The sequence below is a fragment of the Hemicordylus capensis genome, chromosome 2, assembly GCF_027244095.1.
Source record: "Hemicordylus capensis ecotype Gifberg chromosome 2, rHemCap1.1.pri, whole genome shotgun sequence".
Taxonomy (NCBI): Eukaryota; Metazoa; Chordata; class Lepidosauria; order Squamata; family Cordylidae; genus Hemicordylus; species Hemicordylus capensis.
Window position 1 is genome coordinate 391,343,923 of NC_069658.1, and position 25,382 is coordinate 391,369,304.

At 44.1% G+C, this 25,382-nt stretch overlaps 1 protein-coding gene across 4 annotated transcripts in view; it reads left to right on the top strand.

Moving 5' to 3' along the window:
* The first annotated feature begins 14,073 nt into the window (after nt 1-14,073).
* CYGB (cytoglobin) overlaps nt 14,074-25,382 on the top strand; it is a 103,243-nt gene continuing 91,934 nt past the window's right edge. For 2 of the 4 annotated variants that reach the window (XM_053292265.1, XM_053292268.1), the window contains exon 1: nt 21,357-21,891. In XM_053292265.1, coding sequence (XP_053148240.1) covers nt 21,749-21,891 — 143 coding nt within the window. In that variant the 5' untranslated portion in view covers nt 21,357-21,748. The other 2 variants (XM_053292266.1, XM_053292267.1) reach the window with 2 other exon arrangements.

Genomic DNA, 25,382 nt, shown 5'->3' on the forward strand with positions numbered 1-25,382 from the left:
TGTCCTGATGGGTATGGTTGGCAGAGCCAGAAACAACTGTAGGGACCTCTAGGGGTGCTGCTGTTCCTTCAGAATTTAAGCTGCTTGGGAATAGGGATGTGCAAATCATTTTGACGTTGAAACGTTTCTACTCAAAATGGACCGTTTTGAGTGTCTCGACCTAGAAACAAAATGCCCTTTAAGCAAAGGGCCCGTTTTGAGCTCAGAACAAAAGAACCCTGTTTCAATTCAAAACGTTTTGACGTTTTGAGCATCATTTTGGAGGCCTTGCTCATTGGTTTTCTGGCACTGGCTTCTGATTGGCTTGTGATCTCCTTGCTTCTTGGTTGGCTTGTTATCATACAAATCAAGTGTGGTCATGGGCAGCTGTGCCCCCATTTGTTGGGGGAGGGGTAGCTGAAAGGGGGGAGTTTTGAAATGTAGGGATCCTATCTTATGACAGGCTGTTAAAATGTAGGATCCTATGGAGGTTTGGGGGAAAGGTTTAAAATTGGTTAAAAACTGCCTGCTTGCCCATTCCTTTTGTGGGTTGGTTGGTAGGTAACACCCATCATGCCCAACCCACTTTGGTGTCCCTAGGAGCTCCTCATGGGAACAATGGGGTGTTTCAAGTTTCCCCATTGTTCCCTATGGCAGAAGCGTTTGAAACATTTTTAGGTTTGTTTCACTGAAACAACCGGGTGAACCGCTGTTTCGATGAAATGTTTCGGCTATCTGTGTTTTGTTTCGAGCTTGAAACAAAATGTAAAGTTTGTTTAGTGTATATCCCTATTTGGGAACAGCATTACCTGCCTGTGTGTCAGCCTCCTTGCTACTTGCTCAGTCTGTACATTTGTAAATACTCCAGGCAAGATTCAGACTTAGTCAGTCATGACTAAGTATCATTGAAATCAATGTGACAAGTTAGTTATGACTCACTTCCCATTAATTTCGGCGGGACTTAGACATGAGTAACTTAGTCTTAGTCTCTACCACAATTTATGAGAAATAGCACCATAAGTCCACACTTCTCTCTCATGAAAGCCTGACCTGTAATTCTCTACTGCTCATGACAATGGGGAGGGTAAAGCATTACCATCCATGACATTCACATGGCCTTCCATCAGATTTCTCCTAGATTACTGAGTGTACACCTCCCCCCCGGCTTTTTGCTTAAAAACTGCTTGTCTAGTTTCAGATATAAACTTGCAAACACGCTAGCAATGACTGCTGATTGTCAAGTAGTATAAGATCACACACAATCTGTTATGTTCTTCAAACCTCACAGTTTTAAGCCACTGTCACAATTGTCATAATCCCCCACCTCCTCTGTTCTGCCATGAGGCCTCATTTGCTATCTATGAAGGGTTTGTGTCTTTTGCAGCAGTTTTTGTGGTGCTCTACTTATGGTACAATGTCTCTGGCCATCCCTCCAAAAAACATATGTTCAATGATAGTGAACATAACTACAAGGAACTGTGGCTTGACTTGGGGGATGAGGTACAAATAGTAATATTTGTCAGCAATCTCCACCATATAAAAAGAAATTTACCTTTAGAAGAGATCTCTGATTTCATTAAATTGTCTGTCAGTTACCATGAGAGCACTGGCAGGAGATCTCCCATCGAAAACAATTAGTGCTATGCTTTGTATGTGTTTTGCTTCAGCATTGTTGGCAGATGAATGTTGGATTTTCTGTCAGCAGAAGAGGTAACTTAAATTGAGGATATGCAGTTCTTCTTCCCTTTAATACCACTGCTGCAATTCCAGTCATAGCAACCGCAACACATTTTATTCCTTGTGCAGACAATATGTGTAACAAAGTTTGAGAAACAAACATTTTCCCACATCCCCCTAGAGCATCAAAAATATGCTTTTGCTCTATTGTCATGGCAATCAACTGCATGAAGGATTTCCCCAGTCCTTTCCAATTGCTCTGGATTTGCCTGTGCTTTTATAGACAGCCCAATGTGTGTTTTTATAGGCAATTCCGTCTCTTGTGCTGTTTTCTTCTCTGTTCATTGGATCCAATTTTGTTGGCTGGGTAACCCCACAGGCTCATTTGTTAAACCATGTGTTCTCAAGATGTCACATTTCTTTAAGTCTATCCTTCAAAGGCATTTTCCAGGAAGCATTCTCACAGTTTTGGGAAAATATTCTCACATTTTCAGTTTTCCCCACAGCTCACCTGTACATGTTTGTTTAAATGCACTGATATATGCAAAGACCTGCCTGAATTCAAAAGGTATGCTAAAAGATGCTCCTTCTTCCAGGGCCTTTTCCCATTCAGTATCTTCTGTCAAAAGACACCCCCCCCTTCCCCTTACTAGCTGACTCTTTCAGTGTTTCTAAAACGATGACCTCCTAGAGTTCTCTAGTCTTCAAATGACTTTGCATTTGAAATGTGAAGTAACAGAAATGTAAAATTGGTCAATATCTCTTGGAGGGTACAGTGTATATCCTTCCAACTACTTTGTCTACTTTTGCCTTATCATCTCTTCCTCCCCCCCACCCTTTTGGGGGGGCTGGGCTGCACAATTATATATGTAATCATTAGGTGTTTCCAGGTACTGGTAATCTTGTGTCCATGTCACAGTCATTTTTTTAAACTCCACATCTTCTCTCCTTGTCCTACATACTGCATTATGTTAATTAATTTTGGGTCATGATTTTAACATTTGGTTTTGTTTAGTTTTATTTCTAGATTGGCCACAGGCCGTAATAAATACAAAATATAATTCATGGAAACAGAACACTTATGTTTCAAATATTGAAGTGGGCGAAAGATGAGTGAAATATTTACTCTTTTAATATGGCCTCTGATGTGTCTGTTATCTCTCAGCCCGTTTCTTCATTACCTCCCCTCAAAACAATTTGTTGTTCTATTGGAAGAAGTAAAGAGAGTATTGGATATATCCATGCAAAGGGGAAGGGGAAGTGGGCGGAGGGGTGGGTGGAGTGTCTGTGGTCCATAAGAATACCATCACCCTTACGAGGGCCCCTGTAGACAGTTGACTTATTTTGAGTGCATTTTTGAGGCTGGGAACTAGGGAAAGATTGAGGATTCTGTTGGTGTACCATCCATCCCATTGCCCCCCGTTGCCCAGACTTGGTGGTGGAGTCTTGCAGACTTTTAATACTGGGGGACTTCAATATCCACTTTGAGGCTGACTTGTCTGGTGTGGCTCAGGAACTCATAGCAGCCATGACAACTATGGGCCTATCCCAATTAGTTTCAGGACCAATTCATTTTGCCAGCCACATGTTCAATTTAGTCTTTTGTTTGGATTGGGGGGGGGTGTTCTGTGTGTGGGGGATCCTGTGGTTTCCCCCTTTTCATGGACAGACCACTACCTGGATAAGGTCGGTCTCACAGCCACAATCTATCCCTGCAGGGGTGGTGGATGTATTAGGATGGTCTGCCTGAGAAGGCTGCTGGATCCAGTAAGATGCCAAAAAGGCTTGGAGGATTTTAAATACTAGAACTGCCAGTGATTCTGTCAATGCCCTGGTGGGAACTTGGAGTAGAGAACTCATCAGGGCAGTAGACATGATCTCTTCTAAGTGTTCCTTCTCCTATATAGAGGAGCTATGGGGCCTGAAGCAGCAAGGTAGGTGACTAGGACACAAGTGGAGGAGAATTCGACTCAAATCTGAAAGGACAAAGCATAGAGCCCATTTGAAGGTTTATGTGGTGGCGTTGCATGCGGCAAAAAACCAATTTTGGTCTGTGTGCATTGCATCTGCAGAGTTCAGCAGAGTTATCCTGGGTTGTGAGGAGTTTAATTCAAGCACTTTCTGTTTCGAATCAGTCCCCGGAGGAGGCTATGTTCTGCTGTAACAGTTTTAATGGGTTCTCTGTGGATAAAATATCTTTTATCCGGGCTGACTTGGACTCCACTCTTTCTGCAGAGTCTGTTAAGGGGGTGTCCAGTATTAAGGGGGTGTCCTCTTGTAGTATTAGATTGGATCAGTTTCAATCTGTGATGCCTGAGAACATGGACAAGCTACTTGGAGCGGTGTGGCCTACTACTTGTTCTCTGGATCCTTGCCCTACCTGGCTGTTTCTGTCTAGCTGGGAAATTGTTGGAGGTGTCCTGTTTATCATTAGCATCACTGAGGGAGGGTAGGGTGCTTCCTTGTTTGAACGAGGCAATGGTTAGACCGCTTCTTAAGAAGCCTTCCCTAGCTCCCTCAGCGATGGATAGTTATAGGCCAGTCTTCAACTTCTCATCGCTGGGCAAGGTGATTGAGAGAGTGGTGGCTAACCAGCTCCAGGTGGTTTTGGAGGAAACTGATTATCCAGACCCATTTCAAACTGGCTTTAGAGCAGGCTATGGGGTTAAGACAGCTTTGGTCGGCCTGATGGATGACCTTTACCACAAAGGGAATGTGTTGGTTCTTTTGGATCTCTCTGAAGTGTTGGATATTTATTTATTTATTTATCACATTTTTTACTGCCCCATCCAAAGGCTCTGAGTGGTGAACAAGAAGACCATTGACCATGGTATCCTTCTGGATCATCTGAGGAAATTAGGGATAGGAGGCTCTACTTTGCAGTGGTTCTGATCCTATCTCTCAGGTAGAATCCAGCTGGTGGAGCTTGGTGATGCTTGCTCTTTGAAACAGGAGCTATTATATGGAATCCCTCAGGGCTCCATTCTGTCACTAATGCTTTTTAATATCTACATGAAACCGCAAGGTGAGGTCATAAAGGAATTTGGTGCTGGATGTTACCAATATGCTGATGGTACCCAAATCTATTTCTCCTTGTCATCAATATCAGGAAATTCCATTAGCCCCTCAAATGCCTGCCTACAGCCAGTAATGGGTTGGATGAGGGATAATAAACCAAAGCTGAATACAAGCAAAACGGAGGTGCTCATTGTTGGAGGTCCTAACCTACCTCACAGGGTTATTGTTAGGACAAACATCACCATGTACTCTGCTCTGGGCTCCTTGGAAGAAGAGCGGGCTATAAATTTGAAAAATAATTAAAAATAATTAAAAATAATCTGCAAGACGGGACAGAACAATGTTACACTTCCCCAGAAAAAACCGCTGGATGAGATCATCAGGATATTTGGTGCAGGGTGTTATCAGTATGCTGAAGACACCCAAATCTATTTCTCCTTGTTGTTGTTGTCGTCATCATCATCATCATCATCATCATCATCATCATCATCATGAAATGGCAGTCATTTCCTAAATGCCTGCCTACAGGCAGTAATGGGCTGGATGGGGGGGCAACAAATTGATGCTGAATCCTATCAAGATGGAGATGCTGATTGTGGGGGATCAGAATTTGAGGGATGAATTAGAGCTTCCTGAGCTGGATGGAGTTACACTCCCCCAGAAGGAACAGGTACACAGCTTGGGAGTGCTCTTGGATCCATGTCTTACCCTGGTATCTCAGGTGGAGGCTATGGCCAGGAATGCTTTCCATCAGCTTCGGCTGATTTGATAGCTGCATCCATTCCTTGAAGGGAACAATCTTAAAACAGTGGTGCATCAGCTGGTAATCTCCAGGGTCGACTATTGCAATGGGCTATACAAGGGGCTGCCTTTGTACATAGCTTGGAAACTTAGGTTAGTTCAAAATACGGCAGCAAGATTGGTCTCTGGGGTAACCCAAAAAGATCATTGTATTTATTTATTTATTTATTTGAAATTTCTTATATACCACCTCCTCCAAAGACTCTAGGCAGTTGACAACAACAATACCAATACCAATTATTAATAATAATAAAATAAAGGGCAAACATCTGGTGGAACAGGTAGGTCTTAATAAGGGCCTTAAAAGCAGCTAGGGAGGGAGCTCAACAAATCTGGGGGGGAGTGTTCCAAAGAAGAGGAGCGGCTACAGAGAAGGCCCTCCCATGGGCCCAGGCACCACACACTACACCAGGGCCCAGGACACTAAGGAAGGTCAGCTGAGAACACCTCACAGGAAGGGATACAACTGGCCAAGAGAGTGTCACGCCCTTGATCTCCGACAGCGAGGAGGAAGGGGAAGCTGTCAACTTTCCTGCCGATTCAGGAGTGTCTGAGGGGCAGAGCCCGGCTGTCAGAGTTCAGGAAACGGCTGTGGTAGATCCAACTAATGCTTTAGAGCAGGCACAACAACCTGAGTCAGCAGAAAGCATAGGGACCAATCCGAAGGAGAGCTATGCAATGAAACACCACTGACTCCACAACAGCGCAGGATCACGCGGCGTAGGACGCAATTAGAGGCTGTTAGGAGGAGCAAACGCCTGTTGCTGAGGGCTGACAAGCCTTGAATTCCTACTAGCTGGGAGCTCTCGGCTTCCTCTATAAATCACATCTCCAGCCTCCTACTCATTGCTGAGAATCAACGTTCGTCAACATTCCTTGTCGACAGCGTTCAGCCAAGCCATATCCAATTTCAGCAGCTCCGCTTGCTTCGTGAACTTCCCTAGCAGCTGGCCACACCTTGACAGAGAGGCGATCCCGGAGATATACAGGTGCTAAGCCCATAAGGGCTTTTAAGTGAGAACCAGCACTTTGAATTGAACCCAGAAGTGAACAGGCAACCAGTGCAGCGAGCATAAAAGAGGTGTGATACTATCAAATCTACGGTCATCCATGAGGAGGTGGGCCACTGCATTCTGGACTAGTTGAAGCTTCTGGATCGTTTTCAAAGGCAGGTAGAGCTTTTGGTAGAGCATGTTACATCAATCCAAACAAGAAGTAACGAAGGCAAGAGTTACTGTTGCCAGGGCCTGCAGGTCGAGAAAAGGCTGTAACTGGTGAACCAGCCGAAGCTGGGCAAAGGCATCCCTGGCCACGGCCTCCATCTTCTGTTCAAGCAGGAGCCGCAAGTCCAGAAGGACCCCCAGATCATGAACCATCTCTCTCAAGGGAAGCGCAACCCTATCAAGAGATAAACTCACACACAGCAATTGGCCAGATCGCAAACGGAACAAGAGCAACTCGGTCTTGGAGGGATTGAGCCTGAGCTTGTTTGGGTCCATCCAGTTCCTGACAGCCTCCAGGCACTGAGCCAGCACATGGACGGCATCACCTGTTTGGCCAGGGGTAGAGATATAAAGCTGAGTATCATCAGCATATTGATGAAAACCTACCCCAAACCGATGGATGACCAGGCCCAGCGGCTTCATGTAGATGTTAGGAGTGTGCACGGTTCGGTCCGGGCACAATAGAAAAGACCGCCGGACCGGTCCGGAGGTCCGGATGGGCGGGGGACTGTTACTTTAAGCGGGGGTGGTGGTGGTAGAACTCCCCCCCCCCGCCACTCTTCCCGCTCCGGCGCTGGTCTTTTGAAAAATCTTCTTGGGGTGGCAGAGTTCCTCCTTGCCGCCCCTGCCCCCGTCGTTGTTTGTAAAGGCTTAAAAGAGACGGGTGCTAGCGGCGCGCATGCATCCTCCTCGGCGCACGCGCTCGTCTCTGACGCTGCCGCGCGCGCCGCATACATCATGGTGCGCGCGGCAGAGATAAGCGCGTGCACCAAGGAGGGCGCATGCGCGCCGCTAGCACTCGTCTCTTTTAAGCCTTTACAAACAACGATGGGGGCAGGGGCAGCAGGGAGGAACTCTGCTGCCCCAAGAAGATTTTTCAAAAGACCAGCGCCAGAGGGGGAAGAGCGGCGGGTGGGTGGGTGGGTAAGTACTACCACCCCCTGCTTAAAGTAACAGTCCCCCCCGTGCCAGACCGGGGGGGGACCGGACCATGCACACCCCTGGTAGATGTTAAAAAGAATGGGAACAAGGACCCAGCCCTGTGGAACCCCACAAGAAAGAGGCCAGGGAGCAGAAGACTCACCCCTAATCAACACCAACTGGAAATGCCCAGTGAGATAGGACCAGAACCACTGGAGAACAGTGCCCCCAAGGCCCAGCCCACTTAAGCACTCCAGAAGGATAGCATGGTCGATGGTATCGAAGGCCGCTGAGAGATCAAGGAGAACAAAGAGAGGTGAGCATCCCACATCAAGGTTACAATACAGGTAATCCAACAGGGTGACCAATGCCATTTCAGTGCTGTGCTGCGGCCTAAAACCTGATTGGCAAGGATCCAGGAAATCAGTTTCCTCCAGGACTCTCGTCAACTGAGCACACACCACCTTCTCCAAAATCTTACCAAGAAAAGGAAGATTGGAGATTAGACGATAGTTAACCAGATTATCAGGGTCAAGAGAAGGCTTCTTCAGAAGAGGGTAGACTACCACCTCTTTAAGGACTGAAAACAGGCATATTATGCTTGTTTTAAAACAGTTGCACTGGCTTCCAGTATGTTTCAGGGCAAAATACAAATTGCTGGTTATTATCTGAAAAAGCCCTGAATGGCTTTAAAGCCCAGATTACCTAGAAGAACAACTTCTTCTATATTATCCCCACTGCACGTTGAGGTCATCTGGAGAGGTCCGTCTTGCCACATCTGGTGGTGACTCAGAACTGGGTCTTCTCTGCCTCTATTCCTGGGCTGTGGAATGCACTCCCAGCAGAAGTTCATAGTTTGGGCTCATTGATGGCCTCCAAGAGAGCCCTGAAAATATATTTGTTTAGCCTGGCCTTCCAATGATTTTAAATTGTTCTTAAATGTTTTTAAACTGGTTTTAAATTTGTTTTTAAGCTGATTGTTTTAAATGGTTGTTTGTTTGTTTGTTTTTGGTTGTTGTGCACCACTCAGAGCCTTTGAATGGATAAGGTGGTATAGAAATGTAAGAAATACATAAATAAATAATAAATAAATATTCAAATATTCGGATAGCTTTAGTAGACTAAATATAATCTAGCTTTATTTTATTTTATCATGTTGGACACCATCTTTTCTGTTCTTGCTGATGTGGGCCCATGGATGTCTGGAGGGCAGGGCAAGAAGGGGCAATTGCCCCACTCTTGATCAAGCCAGTTCCCATTGAATTCAATGGGGCATACTCTGGCGGGGGGGCGGGGATATTGGATTGCTGGCTTTGCCCTCCCACTGGAAATGTTTTGCCCTTCCCCTGGGAAAAGTCCTGTGGATGCCCATGTGTGAGCCTTAAAGACTTTTAATGAATTTGAGTGTAAGAAACTATGCATCTTTCATCTGTATCCACAGATTTCTGCTGTGCTATGTTCAGTAGCATTTATCCATTTGCTTCTGGCAAAGAAGATGCACATTCAAATTTGGGTAAATTTTCAAAACTCTCTGGTAACTGCTAAATGTACTTTCTGGTTGGATTTCATGTAAAGTTGTTAAATTTTGTGTTAAATTAGATAACCTCAGGCACCACCTTCATCCAGCTGAACCCACCCAAGGATTAAAATCAGCATTGGGATCCTGATCTCTAAGTCCATTTTCATTGGTCATGATTGGCTGGTACCAGAGACAGGACCTCTCAGTGGTGGCACCACAGTTGTGGAATATAGGGAGAAGGCCTTTTCAGTGGTTGCACCCCATTTATGGAACAGCCAGCCTCCCCAGTGAAGTTTGCCTGGTGTCATCGCTTTGTTCTTTTAGACACCAGTCAAAGAATTTTTTGTTCACTCAGGCCTTTTAAATTTAGATTTTAAAATCTGATTTTTAAGACTGATTTCAAAAAATGTTTTTGCTTTGTATTGTATTTTGTATCCCCCACCCTTTTGATCTGTTGTGTTTTAATACATTACTAGCTGATCCAACACAGAACTTCTACACCCCTAGTTCTCCCTATCTCTCCTCCCTATCTTCATCCCTCCACCCCCACTTCAGCCCCAGTCTGTTCTCCCCCTCCCAGTCAGCCTTCCCTCGCTGGCCATCCTGGCCGGCACTTTCTAGTTCTTTCCGCCACCGTTTCCTCACTCTCCCCATCATTGCCACCATTGTTTTTGTGCTCTGAGGTTCAGAGTGTCAGACCAGATTATGGTGGGCTTCATTATTTTGTATGTGAGCCAGTAACCACCACCACACACACCCAGCCCTGCCTTCTTTTGGCAAAAAGAATCAAATGCAAGTTGTTGGTTTAATTTACCTAAACTGTCTAGCTAGTCAGTGACAAGACACAAAGTGCAGCTGTGTATTTCTTACCTTAGTTTGTGCATTCAAATTATGATGCCATCCTGAATTGTCATATCGGAAAGCTAATATATAATTGATCACAATATTGACTGCATAGATTCACTGACATTGGCCTTTCCTGCATTGCATTTGCAACACAACTCCAGTTTGTTGGTGGTAAGGAATCACATTCATTTTGGAATGAATAAAACATTGAACCAAATTGAGCTCTTTTGGTTCAAATTTCCTTCCTATTGAAATGAACACACCTCGTAACACATGGGTGCAAATGAGATTCATTTTCAGAATCTCATTTGCTACAGATTTTATGCTGTAGTTTCAGCTGTTTTCCATTCTATCAATCTGAATTTTATTCCTGTCTTCTGAGGTGTTAGTTTAGCTATCCCTTACAGTTTTGTATTATCTGCAGATCTGAAGAGGATTCTCTCCATTCTTTCATCTAAGTAATTGATAAAAATTCTACACAAGAATATCAGAACAGCCCTGCTGGATCAGACCTATCTAGTCCAGCATCATCTTTCACACAGTTGTCCACCAGATCCATCTAGGAAGCCCACAGGCAAGAGGTGAAGGCACAGCTTCTCTCCCACTGTTTCACCCCTGCAACTGGTATTCAGAGGCATCCTGCCTCTGAGCCTGGAGGCAGCCTATAGCCATCAAGACTAGTAGCCACCGATAGATTCATTGTCCTCCATGACTTTGTCTAATCCCCTTTTAAAGCCATCCAAGCTGGCGGCCATCATTACACCCTTTGGCAGAGAATTCCATAGATTAATTATACACTGGATGAGAAAGTACTTCCTCTTGTCAGAGCTAAATTTCCTGGCAATTTTGATGCCAGGAAAATTGCCAGTATCAGGCCCATGACAGAGTCCTGAGGTGCCCCACTTGAAACCAAACTCCAGTTTGAGGAGGAGCCATGGAGGAGCAGCCTATGAGTATGGTTTCCCAACAAATTGTGAATCCAGCTGATTTATCATCTCATCTGCATTTGATCAGTTTGCTAGCCAAAATATCATCGAGAAATTTATCAGATACTTTAATGAAATCAAGATAAATTACACCAGAGAATCCCCTACAATCAACCAAGCTAGTAACCTGATTTTAAAAAGTGATAAGATCAGTCTGCCAGGATTTGTTCTTGACAAATCCATGTTGGCTTCTATTAATCACTGCATTGTTATCAAGATGCTTACAGACTGATTGCTTTAGATGCTTACAGACTGATAATCTGTTCAGTATCTTCCTTGGTATCAAAATTATGCTGACTAGTTTATAATTTCCTGATCCTCTTTTTTACCATTTTGAAGACTGGGACAACATTAGCCCATCTCCAGTCTTCTGGCACCCTACCCATTCTCCACAATTTCTCAAAGATGATAGACAGACGTTCCAAGAGTATGTCAGCACATTCTTTTCATACCCTAGGATGGCTTAAACTCATTTAAAGCAGAATGACTTGTCAAGCTGGTTCTAAGGAGAAGGCAGAAGGGTGAACGGAAAAGTAGATATGACTATAGATACATTTCGTTAGGCAGTTTCTGATTGCAGAATGTAGAGTTTCATAGTGAGAAATAGCTGGACTCCTCCTGGTGGTAACACTTTATAATCAGCTCTGCATAACTGAATGAAAATACAAATCTTGCTAAATTAAAAAAGCAAAGAAAACTGGAAAGAATCCCAGTAGCTTCCCTAGAATTTAACCCATAAAGTGAATGACTGGAAATTTTCCCTCAAGCTAAGTATGTTGTGACAATACAGTATATACTTTGACCTATGTTAGTGGTTTGTTTGTTTTTTAAAGCAGTGACCTATATAATCCATAAAACTTTTGAAAAAACTAGGTCATGCGCCTTATTTGATAACAACAATGACAAAGAGGCACTGCCAACCTTGAGGATTTTATTTTCCCTGGCTGCATCAGCATGTTTGCCTTTAATGCATGCCAGCCCAATCCATGTCATTGACCAAGGCCAAAGTTCTTTTTTGTAACTTTATCAGCATTTCAGAATCACATTTGACTTTTTGAAAAATCCTCCTTTGTGCTGTGTGCTAAACTCTCAAACAAAACTGAAAACAGACGGCCAAATGGGAAAGTTACACAAAAATTAAATGTTCACAAATGCACTTCACAAAAAATGGAGAAAAGTCCTGTGCTCTCTAATACATTCAACCACAGTTTCCCCAAGGTTTGAACTAGCCAGCCCTAAATGTAATCTGAATTTTTGTTCATGACTGTTTAATTTTGGTTTTTCTCTTCAAAATATTCAGACTTCAAACATTAATATCTCTTAATACAGACATAGGCCATGTTTGGACATAATGCCAAACCAGAGGTAAACATGGCAGGAGTTTGAATTTGTGGTTGTCCAAATGCATGAAACTGTGGATTCCTCACTCAACTACGGGTCCATTTTCACTCCCAAATCTGAATTTGAATCTTCAGTTTGTAGTGAGTTTTGCTGTTGAAACCTGAGATTAGAAGGCAGCAAAGTGGGGTTCCATCATAGCTACATCAGGAACACATCTGTGGAAAACCCGGGTGTGGCAACCTTCCTGTGGGTCAGTCCATTAAAGTGAAAACATGTCACCTCACAAATCTAGTGTCTATGACTGTCCATTTCACCTAATCATCAACAGTGGGACTGGACTGAAATGAAAATGGGCATGTTCAGTTTTGTGCCCCCTGAACATACCCCTGGCTTGGATCAAACCCGAGTTGGTTCGGGGGTTCTAGGTTTAAAAAGCTTTTTTAAAAGACTCATTGCTGGGTCTGGGTCATCATCGCTGGCAGCTGTGGGAGGGTCTCTGCCCTCCCTCCCCCCGCTGGCCTTCTCCCACTCGAAAAAGGGCTGGTTCAGCCCATTTTCAGGCCATTCCAGCCTTTTCTCTGGTGGCAGTGGCCATTTGGGAGGCTACTGTGCATGCCCAATGGGCCTCTGCATGGCCAGGTCAAAAATGGCCAAAATGGCCACCACTACTGGAGGAAGGTCTGGAACAGCCAAAAAAACAGGATGAACTAGACCTTTTTGGAGCAGGAAAAGGCCAGCAGGGGGAGAGGGAGATGGCAGAGACCCCTGCCCACCCCACACCCCCCGGCTGCCACCACTGACCTGGACCTGGCCCCGGTGGTGAATCTTAAATTTAAAAACAAAAATCTTAGAACCCCCAAACTGGCTCTGAGCCGGTTTAAAACTGGATTGGCTCCAATCTGGCTCAGGAGGTTCATCCCAGTCAAGGGTGAGCCCTTGAGCTGGCCCGGTTCGATGGTAAACCAGCTCAATCTCAAGCTGGTTCGCACACTCCGTAAGCCATACTAGGGATGTGCAAACAGGTTTGAACCCCACCCCTCTGGTTTGGCTCAACCTCCGACCAACAACCCCCCCCCCCAGGCCACGACCCAGGCCATGCAGAGGCTTTGTGCACACCCCTAAGCCATACCTCATGAGTGGAGCCATCCAATGGGACTAAATGTACTATAGATGCTTATGCCCTTCTCCCAAGGACCACTCTCTCATGAGAGTGCCTGACCATGGAGACCATGGAGCCAAAGAGCTGTTGCTGCCAAGTCTTGTTGCTAGTTCCATGCAAGTCCCAGGGAAGGGCCCCTCAGCAACACCTTTCCCAGTCCCGGCATCCGCTGCAAAACAAGAGTGTGAGCACTCCCTCTGACAGTCTGGTCTCCCTGTAACACGTATCTATCCTCTCTCTCTCTCTCTCTCTCTCTCTCTCTCTCTCTCTCTCTGCCCCCCATGGCCATCTAGCTAACCAGGAATCACACAGTATCCTGCCCCAAGATGCCCCATGGAAGCCAGTTTACATACACCACAGTGCCGATATCAGCCTGGCCTGTTTAGCTCTGTTTGTAGGATCCATCCCTAGTCCATAGGTGGAACTGGGGGGGCAGGCAGGGCACATGCCCTAGGCGCCACTGAGGTGGGGGCGCCACGCCAGTCCCTCCCACCCCCACCCCATTGCTCACCTGCCCAGCCCCGGGGCCCCTCAGCCACTTGCCTCCAGCTCCGGCCTAGGATCGGCAACGAGGCCTAGGATCGGAGCAGCCTGCAAACTGCAGAGCTCTTCTCTCCCCGCCTCTCAGCTGATCGGCGGGTGGACGGGGCTTCCAGAGAGGCCTCCGAGTAGGCCTCCCTGAAGCCTGAACTCGGCAGGCCCCAGCAAGCCAGGAAGGAGGCTGGCAGAGCTCCCTGCAGCAGACCCTCCCTGCAGCAGACCAGACCATCCAGCACAGCTTTTGCAAGGTAGGCTGTGAATTGCTTGTTGTGGTTACCCCCGTATATAGGGATCTGCTTGCCATAGGGCTTTGATATGGGTGGTGGGGCGAGACTGAGAAGTCTCTGAATATTTAATTTAAAACAGACTGAAAAATGTGCTGGCTTTAAAAACAAAAACTATCTAAAAAGGCCTATAAGTGGCTTGTTTCATGTCAGAAAATTACAAACACTTCTGGAACAAATATTTATTTATTCATTCATTCTTTCATTCATTTATAAATGCACTTATGTTCAAGTTGTTTTGCAACCCAGAAGGTCTGAGTGAGAACTGTGAAGCATGTGTGGTGCTTTTATTTTATTTTATTTTTCTTGTGTGTGAACTGCTCCCCAGTAACTTGCAGGGACTTCAGGGTAAATCTGGCCAACATGTGAATGCAGCACCTCCATTCCAGAGGAGATGTGTGTTAAAGCGCTTTAAAAGCCTCGTGTGAAAAACCTCCTGGAATCAAACTTTACTGAATTTGTTCAGAATTCTGAGAAAACAAACATAGGCTCACCTTGCATGGTTGAAAGTCTCCTTTGCTAATCTGCAGCGAGGGGGCCATTTTAATAATTAGCGTTGCTAGTGTGTTCTAGGCATTAAAAGTAGCACAAATATGTAGTACTCAATGTATATCACTATATACTGTGAAGTGTGCATGTGTGTATTCAGTGAAATGTATTTCCAGGCAGCATACTTATTTTGAAATATCAGACTTAAATCCTTGGGGGCCTGGGGTGTGTGGAGGCCATGGACTTTTTAGGGGCTGGGGGCCCATTTTAAAATCTCATCTTGGCCCATTCCAACCTTGCTATGCCCCTGGCGGTCACTACACATGGGTTTCTGCACAACACCTGCACAGAAGAAACTTCTATGTAGAAAATGTGTCTCTTGTAAATTGACCCTGAATTTTCCATCCATGACTGGGATATTTGAGAGTTAGAGTCCATAAGAAAAGAACAGCACACTGCTTGTGACAGGAAGGGGCAAATTACAATGATTTCTTAGTCTGGCAGGGGCTGGTTTTGGCCCTGGCAGAACTTGGCTGTCTGCTCCTGTTGCAAATGCCTCTGTCTAGTGTGGCAAACTAATGTATCCTCCTCCCTCTTGGTGTCAAAGTAAGCACTGGTGTGGTCAATGCACATATACCCCATCATGAGCCAACAGTCATCATAAGACAAAGGCTGGCAGGAATCATTCACTGGTTTATAGACCCCCCCCCCGCCACCACCACCTTCTTCTTCCCCTATTTTGCTAGTGGCTATTTGGGCAGGTGATCCTCTAGGACAAAGTCATGTTTTTTAAAAAGAATGAGATGAGACAGAGAAAATGACACTTGGAATCCTTGCATAACTCCTGACTGTTGTTCTAAGTCTTTTACAGAGATGGCTCATGTTTTTAGGTTTTGTTCAACAACCATGTCTAGATGGTACAGTGTTCCTTTTAACAAGGATTTCCAGATATTGTTGACTACAAGTCCCATCATTCCTGTTTGGACAGGGGCGCAATTTCAGTGCTTGCCCTAGGCGCTATTTTCCCTAGTTACGCCTCTGCCCTAGTCTTTCCTAACTCTTCCCACCCGAAACCACTTGGATACATTAAGTGAATCAGACCCCTTGGAAGTCTGGAAGGGTTGAGTGAAGAGGGGAAGGTATGGAGGATGAATTCTATTTATTAACCAGAGATACTAGGAGTTCCACATGAGTGGGGTCCCCTATAGTTGGAAGGTCTACCTCATGAGAGACTCAGAATAAAGCAGGATATGAAACTAATCCAAAAGGTAAACCAAAGCAATACATAAGATCAGGAATAACTGCAATTTGGTCCTAGGTTAATAATATGTGTTAGTAGTAAACTACAAAAGATAAGAATATAAATAGGTATTTCAATAATAAAAGTTAATGATGCTGCATAAAATTTAATAAGGATTGTTTTAAAAGTCATAATACATTTCCTCATGCATATGCTGATGAGGTACTTGGTTCAAATATTGTAAAAGTCCTCAGACGTATGTTGACTGGATTGTGTCGTATTGTGATTCCAGGTGATATTGTCCTTATAGAGCTTTATAAAGTCTGACATATTTCGATTCAGTTTTCCTCAGTGACAGGGGCGTAACCATAACAGGGCAAGGGGAGACCGTTGTCTGGGGGCCCACTGCCTTGGGGGCCCCCCCAGAGACAAGTCATATGACTGACTCCCCCAGCCACCCACCCCCCCGGGCTTCCTTCTGTTGTATTCATCCTCCGAAATTGATGTGAGTATTAAGATCTGGAGCTACCAGAACAGCATGACTTTCTCTAGTACCATTAAATGACTTGCATCGTCCACAATTTACAAATACTTTAAAAAATTTATTTAGGATGATGTTCTATTGTGGCACATAGGAGAGAGAGAGAGAGAGAGAGAGAGAGAGAGAGAGAGAGAGAGAGAGAGATGGGGTGTGTGTGTGTGTATTTTACTATGCTTTTTGTTACCACTATTCAGCCTCATTTCAGATTTCTTTACTTCATGAGCTGAGCTTCAGTGGTGGGGGGTGCATTTTAAAATCTTGTCTCTGGGCCCACTCCAACCTTGCTACACCCCTGCTCAGTGACTTTCCAAGTATTGTTCTCATAAGGGCATAGCACCTCCAGACTCCTTTTGATCCAAGTAAATTTTCATACTGTTTTCAAGGTCCTTTTCTCAATCAGTGGCACCAAGTAACTTCTATATAGTGTTGTGCCCTTATTATAAAAGTTAGAAAAAATGAAAGCCACTTATCCAAATGTAGAAGCTTAAGTTAAGGTTCAAACATCTTATATAGAGTTTACAGGGCAATGAGGTGAACCACACTCATCCTCTTTTATCTATGATAAAAACTGAGGACATTTGAACCAAGTACCTAATCAGCATATGTATTATGACTTTTAAAGCAATCATTATTAAGTGTTAAACAATTTTATGCAGCATTATTTACCTTTATTATTATTATTAAAATACCTAATTATATTCTTAACTTTAGTAGTTTATATATTATTAACCTAGAACCAAATTGCAGTTTTTCCTACCTCATGAGTGTGCAGTCCACTGGATAGCTGAAGCACATGGTGCATTGTCCCCCCGCCCCGAAGGATCGACCCTCGCATGAGAGGGCTAACCCCCAGCCAGCAAGCTGGCATGGGTACAATAGTGTGTTGAGGATTCCTGGACTGCTTGGCCTGGGTCTGCAAATCCAAGAGCATCCTTTGTCACAGTGAACCAGACCCCAGGATCCTTTGCCTGCCCTCATATACACATTCCCTCCTAGGAAGTCAGTAAGGTCCCTTCCTGGAGTAACTGATAACTAGTCCTGGACTTTCCTCTGGTCCGGTACCTGGGATCCTCCCCCAGGATTCATTGGCACATCCCTAGTTCCCCCACCTCTATGTACATTTACACCACAAAATGAAAGCTACATCGCAATATAAACTCCATTGCAAACAATGCAAACCACCAAACCACCATCCTTTCACCTCAGTTTCTTGGTTGCTGTTGTCATTCTCTCCCCTGAGACCCCATTGCCAACTGCAAGTGCCCCTCACCACCCCCCAGTCTCAGTCATGGTTCTTGTGCGATACTATATCGCTGCAGAGCTCTTGCAAAGGGAGTGGTGCATGTGGTGTGAGGAAAGGGTTCAAATGTCTTTACCCTGCCAAGGGTGGGCAATTTATGCCGAAAAGGCACGTCCGTACTGAGCATGCCCCCTCAAAGATTGTGGCTAATGGTTGCCACTTTACTAGTGTCCTGACACCTTGCCCACAGTCTGGTGACATGAGTGGTATGGAGCTTGCTTCAGTGGACCAGGAAGAGGGAGGAGTTCCTCTGCCCAGAAGCTGGAGGTTGCCAGACCGTGGTTGATTGATCATCTGCGGCATGGTTCTTGGCTTCGCAGATTAACTGCGGCTTTGTCTACCAGAAGTTTCACACTGTGTCTGAATGGGACCATAATTTCACTTCATAAATGGCTACAAGATATCATGGATAGGTTTGTAACATATCCAGCTCTATTGTTTGTCAAAATGGCCCACACTGCAGCTGACAATTGGTGTGGGGCAAGTGTCCCACAAACAGCGGCTGGCTGGTATCCAGAACAGCATCATAATCTCTAAGCATATTACCTTAGTGAGCAATACTGATTCAGTGCAGATCTGGCCAGGGAGAGACCCCGGCCAAGGATATATACCTTAGTAATGCATATATATTCCACAGGGGTTTATATTCCAGACTCTATTGACATAAAATATAGTGAAAGCTTCTATGGAAATGGCTCTGACAGTTTAACTGTCAGACTTTAATGTAGGTACTTTCAATTCACCATATAGTTGGACTTGTAAAACCTAATAGATTATTTATAGAATAATAATAGAATATTTAAATTCCAATGTGGTTATCCCATTTTAAACACACAGTAGCCCTGTGTGTAGGTTAGGGTGAGAGGGATGCCCCAAATCTCACAGTGAGCTCTGAGGTTGCGTGGAGGTTTGCCCTCGGCTTTCCATTCTGGTGCAGATCCACACAACTACTCTTTATCAAGCTGTGATTAGATGACTGGACTTTCTGCATAGATAGTTTTCTGGTATTCATAGGAGAAAGTTTCATATTTTGTTAGGAACAAAATTCTAGTCCCTTCCAGAGGTTGTTGGCGCTAATGAAAAGAGGGAGAACGGAACCACATTAGCCCATGATAAGTGTCAAAGAGGGAGATTTCATAGAAGCAAAATGGCCATGAAGCGTAGGGATGTTGATCGCCAATGGTGCCAGCCCATGGCTTTTTAATACCTGAACCAGAGCACCAAATGGCACCCCAACCCATTCCCACCCTTCTCCTTTTCTTGATTAAAATTGTATCCTCACACACGCTTTCCTTTCTTCTTTCACATCTATCCCTCTTCCTTCTTGTTCTGTTGGGAAGGGAAGAGAAAAAGCAGCATGAGGCCATTTTGCCTTCCTTCCTCTGCAGACCATCCATGAGTGTGGGTGCTGGGTGGGCTGCCCCTGGGAACTGGCCCACCATCTACTACATGAAGCAGCTCATTGCAGGATGCTTCATGGCAGGCGGAAGCAAGAGGTGCCCATTTCAGATTTCAGTAGGATGTGGAACAGAAGGAGAGGCGAGAGGATTAAGTAGCAGGGAAGATTCTCAATAAGGTTTTAAGACCTACTTGTGGACATACCTAAACAAAGCAATGTATTTGTATAACCCTTATTGCTGTTATTCTAAAATATGACTATAGAATTTTTGATTTTGATTTTTTTAAAGCAACGGATTTTGTGCCAATGGCATGTATAGGCCTTTACATTGTTTATAACAATGGGCACCCTCAGTGCGTAGAACTAGACAATACATTGGCAAGACCTTTATAGGTGTTCCTGCAGAATAACCTTTTTTGTTCTGAAACTAGGTAGTGATTGGGAACATTCCCTCCTTTTTGGCCTCACTAAATGGCACCATTGAAGCCCATCCAAATTGGTCATGTTGACAAAGGTACATCTAGTTAATTTTGGAGCCTGGACCTAAATGCCTTTGGAGGCCCCCCTCCCCTGCAAATTAAGCATCATCATGCTCTGCCTGGTGACCACGATACCCAGGACAGACAAAAGAGGATTTGGGGGCCCCAAGGGGCTGTGGAGCCCCTGGACCTGGGCCCCAAAGTCCAGGAGTAAGAGCGCCTCTGCATGTTGAACTTATTTAGTGTTTATAACCTCTCTGCTTCTTGGCCCAGTACAATCAAGAAATGAAACTGGAACATAGAACATAGAAGTGCCATAATACCAAGTCCGTCCATTGGTCCATCTGGCTTAGTATTGTCTACACTGGCTGGAAGCAGCTCTCCAAGGTTTCAGGCAGGAGTCTTTCCCAGCCCTACCTAGAGATGTCAGGGACTGAACCTGACTGAAACCTTCTGCATGCAAAGCAAATGCTCTATCACTGAGCTACAATCTCATCCCCTAAATTGATCTAGAGTATCCAGGAGTAGCTATGCCTTCCCTAACCTTCCCTAACCTTAGAAAGAGAGATCCACTGAACATTTTTAGATAGCTGGATGTATGTAGCAAATGTGACCATCTCCTTGGGTATCACTTTTTATATCCCTCTGAAGGATTAATCATATTTACTTTAATGCTTATATATTCTCTCTCTCTCTCTCTCTCTCTCTCTCTCTCTCATATCCCACTTCAGTGTATTTTCTTGTACTTTCTGTTGTTACACACACATACATACACAGCATATTGACTGAACTTCAGGAACAATATTTCTAACCTGAATTAGTTGTACTGTCATACAAACAGATTGAACCAGACACAAAAAGCTACACAGCTTTCTTCATAGCGGCAAAAAGATGCATCTTTCTTTGCTCCTAATCCATTCTTTTACTCTTGCCAGGGGAAAAAAGTACTACCTAATCTTCAATCTAAATAACAAAAAAGGTCAATGAGTTAATACACCAATATGTTTCCTTCACAAATGCTTTAGACCAGATTATTCCTTCGCTATTTGATCCATAGACAAGATAAAGGGGGGACCTTTTATAATCAGAAACATTTCCTTGGAAGTAGGATATAATTCAGTGTAGAGATAAACATGTATTGAACAGAACCTTTTTTCTCTTCTCTCTATATACCCAGCAACTAAAAAAAATAAATGACACAGAGTAGCACCGTGGCAAGGGTTTTTGCTGCTGTTAAATAAAACAATTTCTTAAGTGTTGGAGGCGCGCGGCAGAGGGGGGGCAATCAAAAATCTCAGGCAGCTCAGCCAGCTGTTGGGATAAGTTTAACTATTCACTTCAGATGCTGCATTTTCTCAGAGCTGTTTACAAATGGTGAAAAAAAACAAAACCGGCAAGTCATAAAACACTCAGAGCAAGAGCTTTTGACACTCAAGAGTACCTCTATTAAATCTCTCTCTCTCTCTCTCTCTCTCTCTCTCTCTCTCTCTCTCTCTCTCACACACACACACACACACACACACACACGGAGGAGGGAGGAGGAGGAGGAGGAGGAAAGAAAAGGGAGGAGGCGAGGAAAGAGAAAAGTGAGCTCACATTCACACATTGGTAAGAGGCTGGTCTTGCAATGCCTTTGAATATTTTACTTTTAGTCAGTTTCCCTTCAGAGTCAAACACAGACACACACAAATGCTGAGCTGAAGTGAACCACAGCAATGGGCTCCACTGGAAGATCTAAAATCTGATCACACACAATCTCTCTCCCTGATTATCTCTATGACATACCTCTGTCTGTCTTTATAGACAGACATATACACACAGAGAGGGAGGCAGGAACACTATCAGCTACACCATCACTATAAACAGAACACCTTATCTCTTCTTGCTACACACAAACACACACACACAGACAGAGAAAGACAGAGAGAGAGAGATTGAAAGAGAGAGACTCACACATCTCTTTCTCCCCTCCTGGCTTCCCTGGAAGATTTTGCTGGCTGTTTTTCATGGAGAAAGTCCAAGGAGAAATGGAGATTGAGAGATGGGAAAGAAGCGAAGAGATGTCAGACGCAGAGAAAAAGGTGATTCAGGAGACATGGAGCAGCGTGTATGCGAACTGCGAGGACGTTGGGGTCTCCATACTGATCAGGTATTTACAATGGCACAGAAGAAGACAAAATTAAAGTAAAATTGATTGAGGGTTTGGGTGGCAGCAACTGTTTCCTTTCATGTATTGACTCGGATTGGAGATGATTTTGCTGCATTTTGGTTTCTAAATGTTCAAGAAGATAAACAGAGGGGGAAATACCTTTGTTATTATAGTTTGTGAGAATCAATATTTCAATCAGAAAGGGTCGCCTTGTTTTGTGTGCACAAAGTGGGGCTTGAGGAGGAAGGGACCGTTGTGTGGCATTCTGCTCAGTGGTTCCGACTTCACTCTTTGCTAATGGAATGATATATACACCAGATTCCTGGGTGAAATAATGCAACTTATGAGCCAAGATAAATCCCAAACAGGGCTGCCGAAGCTTGTCGGTGCCATCTGCTCATCAGCTGGGCTGCAGTGTCAGTATAAAAGCTGAAGTTGTCTCCTGGGGCTGGCCTGAACGTTGCCAGCTGGAGGGATGGAGTGAGACAAACACTGACAGGTAAATGAACACCGGGTGGAAAGTGGCTTTACTGTACTGGAAATGTCATGGTGAAATTGCCACACGGCAATGGATGGTGTGCGTCACAGGAATCTATCAGACAGGCAGGTGAAAGAATCAATGTGTTTATATGTGGCTATCCAGGTAGAGAGGCAAGAAGCTGAGACCTTCCGTTTTAAAATGGATCCGAGTTTGTATCCACGTGACCCACAAATAATTAAAGTCAGGTCCTTTTCCTTAGCTGATTGTAGTCCTATTTACTATAGTGGGGCTCCCTAACTGTAAATATATCCCCTTAAGTGCCCTGTGGATTGTGGCCTTCTTTTAGAATGTCCCTAAATATTTTTTTCAATATCTGCCTTGTTCTGTGTTTCTGAAACTCCGAGGACGACACAGCACAAATGCAAGGAAGGGACTGGCTCTTTTCTCACGGACAGAGAAGATCAGTGCAGGTGAGAGGAGGACCAGGCCTGGGCCAGGCAGAGGGTCAAAGATGGGGACAGCAACAACAAGCAATATGAATGGATTTACGGAACACTTTCTGGACTTGGATTTAGAACTCCAGTTCCAAACACAATATGACTGTCTGTCTTTTCCCCCAGTGAGTGTAATAGCGGATTCAGTCAGTGAGGAGAGGATTCTGATTGGGCGGCGGGCGGCAGGGGGGAGTGCAGCGGAGAAGGGTTATATTCCTGTCTCTGGTACTGCTGCTCCAATCTAATTTAATGCCCCCGCTGCTTTTATGCGTGTGTTTCTTAATCAGGAGATCCAATAAGAAATTTCCGGCATCACATGTAGTCTGGCTCTGAGAAGATAAGTGAACCCACACCCAGAAATGGCCAGTACCCTTTCCTTATTTATCTCTTCAGATTGACTTCCCTGCCCCCAACTGTAGTTTCAGCTATCTGAAACTTTGTGCAAGTTTAGAGTCCTTTAAGTAAGGCGAAAGGAAGGAGCTTGGGGTGTCATCAGTGTTCAGAGAAACTAGATAGATAGATAGATAGACAGACAGATAGATAGATAGATGATTTATTACAGTCTTTGACCAGTACAGAAGCAAGAAAAAGAAATTCAGAAAAACAAAGAGTATTTACTACAATCCAGGAGTATCTGAATTATCTAATGGGCTGAATTAGCCCAAGAATGGGGCAAGTTTAGGATATTCCACTTACAGCAACACACATTCATTCAAATACATACAGATGATTCATTCTCAGATTTCATGTTCTCTGAAGCTTTCCAGTGGATTTTTTTCTGTGCAAAACTGGAGTGGATGTTGTTAGGATGTACCCCTAAAGAACTCCAAGGCTGCAATCCTGCAGATTTGGGCTGTATAAATCCAGTTCACTACAATGAGATGTAAGGAGCACTCACCTTTATCTATATTTACAGGCAAACCCTGTTTGAAATCTTCTGGTGAGACTTTTTCTCTCAAAGATCTTCAGCAACTCCTATGAGATCTGAAGAGCTTAGTTTAGAGATGCATGACGTCCTCTGTTTTAAGGTCTGTCTCTTATTTTAAACAATTGTCCCAGCATTTCATAATGAATACTTGTTTCTGAATGTTCTATGGTGCTGCTAATCTTTGGAATATTGACCTACAAAGCCAAGTTTAGGCACACACTCAATCAGAGATATCCTTCCAACTCAGAATTGAAGACCTCTCAGAGTTCACATTCAAGTAGCTGTGTTCAGCTTTTAAGTAGAACAAAATGCCCATATATCCACATGTATCCCATGAATTCACACAACATGACTTTAGTAATTGGAATGAAATCTGTTGAGAACCTTCACTTTTTGTCCATGCTTTGCTAGGGTAGCCTATTGGACTAGGCGATCTATTAGGATCCTTCTATCATTTGTGTGATTCTGATTTCTAGCACTCTTGAGTGAAGAAAGACAGTGTGAAGTCAGGAAACCTCCTGATAGTTCTCTGCAAAGAATTCCCAGATTTCAGTTGGGTTTTCCATTTGTTTCTGTTGACTTGCAAGTATAAAACTAGCAAGTAACAAAATTAGCAATTCCCTTCTGTTAATTAAGGTGTATAGAATATATTATTCTTTGCTTTCATTGCTAAGGCACAGACTCTAATGGTTACAGCTTCAGGAAAACTAAAAGCTGTAAGCAAAAAATCTTAGAATTAGACCCACACTTGAGCACATCCAGCAAAATGGGCTAGATAGCCCATGTCTACACTGAGCAAAATCCTTCAGTTTTTCTGAGCGGTTTATTGTTACTGAATATTGATTATATTCTTGGTGCTGAATCAGTTGTGTGGAAACTCTGGGGCCAGAGCTGCGACCACTCAGAACTAATTTTAATCCAGGTGTATTCAGTAGTCACACAGCAAACACACAACAATATGGCAGCAAGTAGGTTTTTGGTAATCACTCCTCAAAACTGTAGATGATTGCTCTCCCATTCTCCACCTTGACATGATCTTACCACATACTTGGAGGACACATGCACACTATTAAGCTGTTTTTGTTTTGTATGGGGGGTTTTGCCAGTTAGTGTCCTTTGGTGATAAGAAATGGTTCAACTATATTGGAGAGGCACAATCTTTTATGGTCTAAGTTCCAACATTCTAGCTGACAGCACGGGGTTCCCTCTTTATGGAAGCACAAAAGCTCCTGGAGAATAGGCAGATGAAGTAAATATTAATAGTTCTTTGCAGACAGACAGACAGACAGACAGACAGATAGATAGATAGATAGATAGATAGATAGATAGATAGATAGATGCCTCACAGAGGTCAGCTTTTATTAAAGTTACACAACCATTTGGGTCATCAGTCATAAAATGTGTAATAGGTGACTTTTGATCCATTAGTCATAAAATACAAAACACACCACCTTGTTAAACTGGGGCAACCTTGTAATAGTTCTGCAGAGCCAGCAACTCCAGATCCTTAGATACTGGGTTCCTAGATTCCTATCAGAGCAGTTTGCTTTCACTGGTCTGAAGGCAGCTGCAGGTTATGTTGAACTAA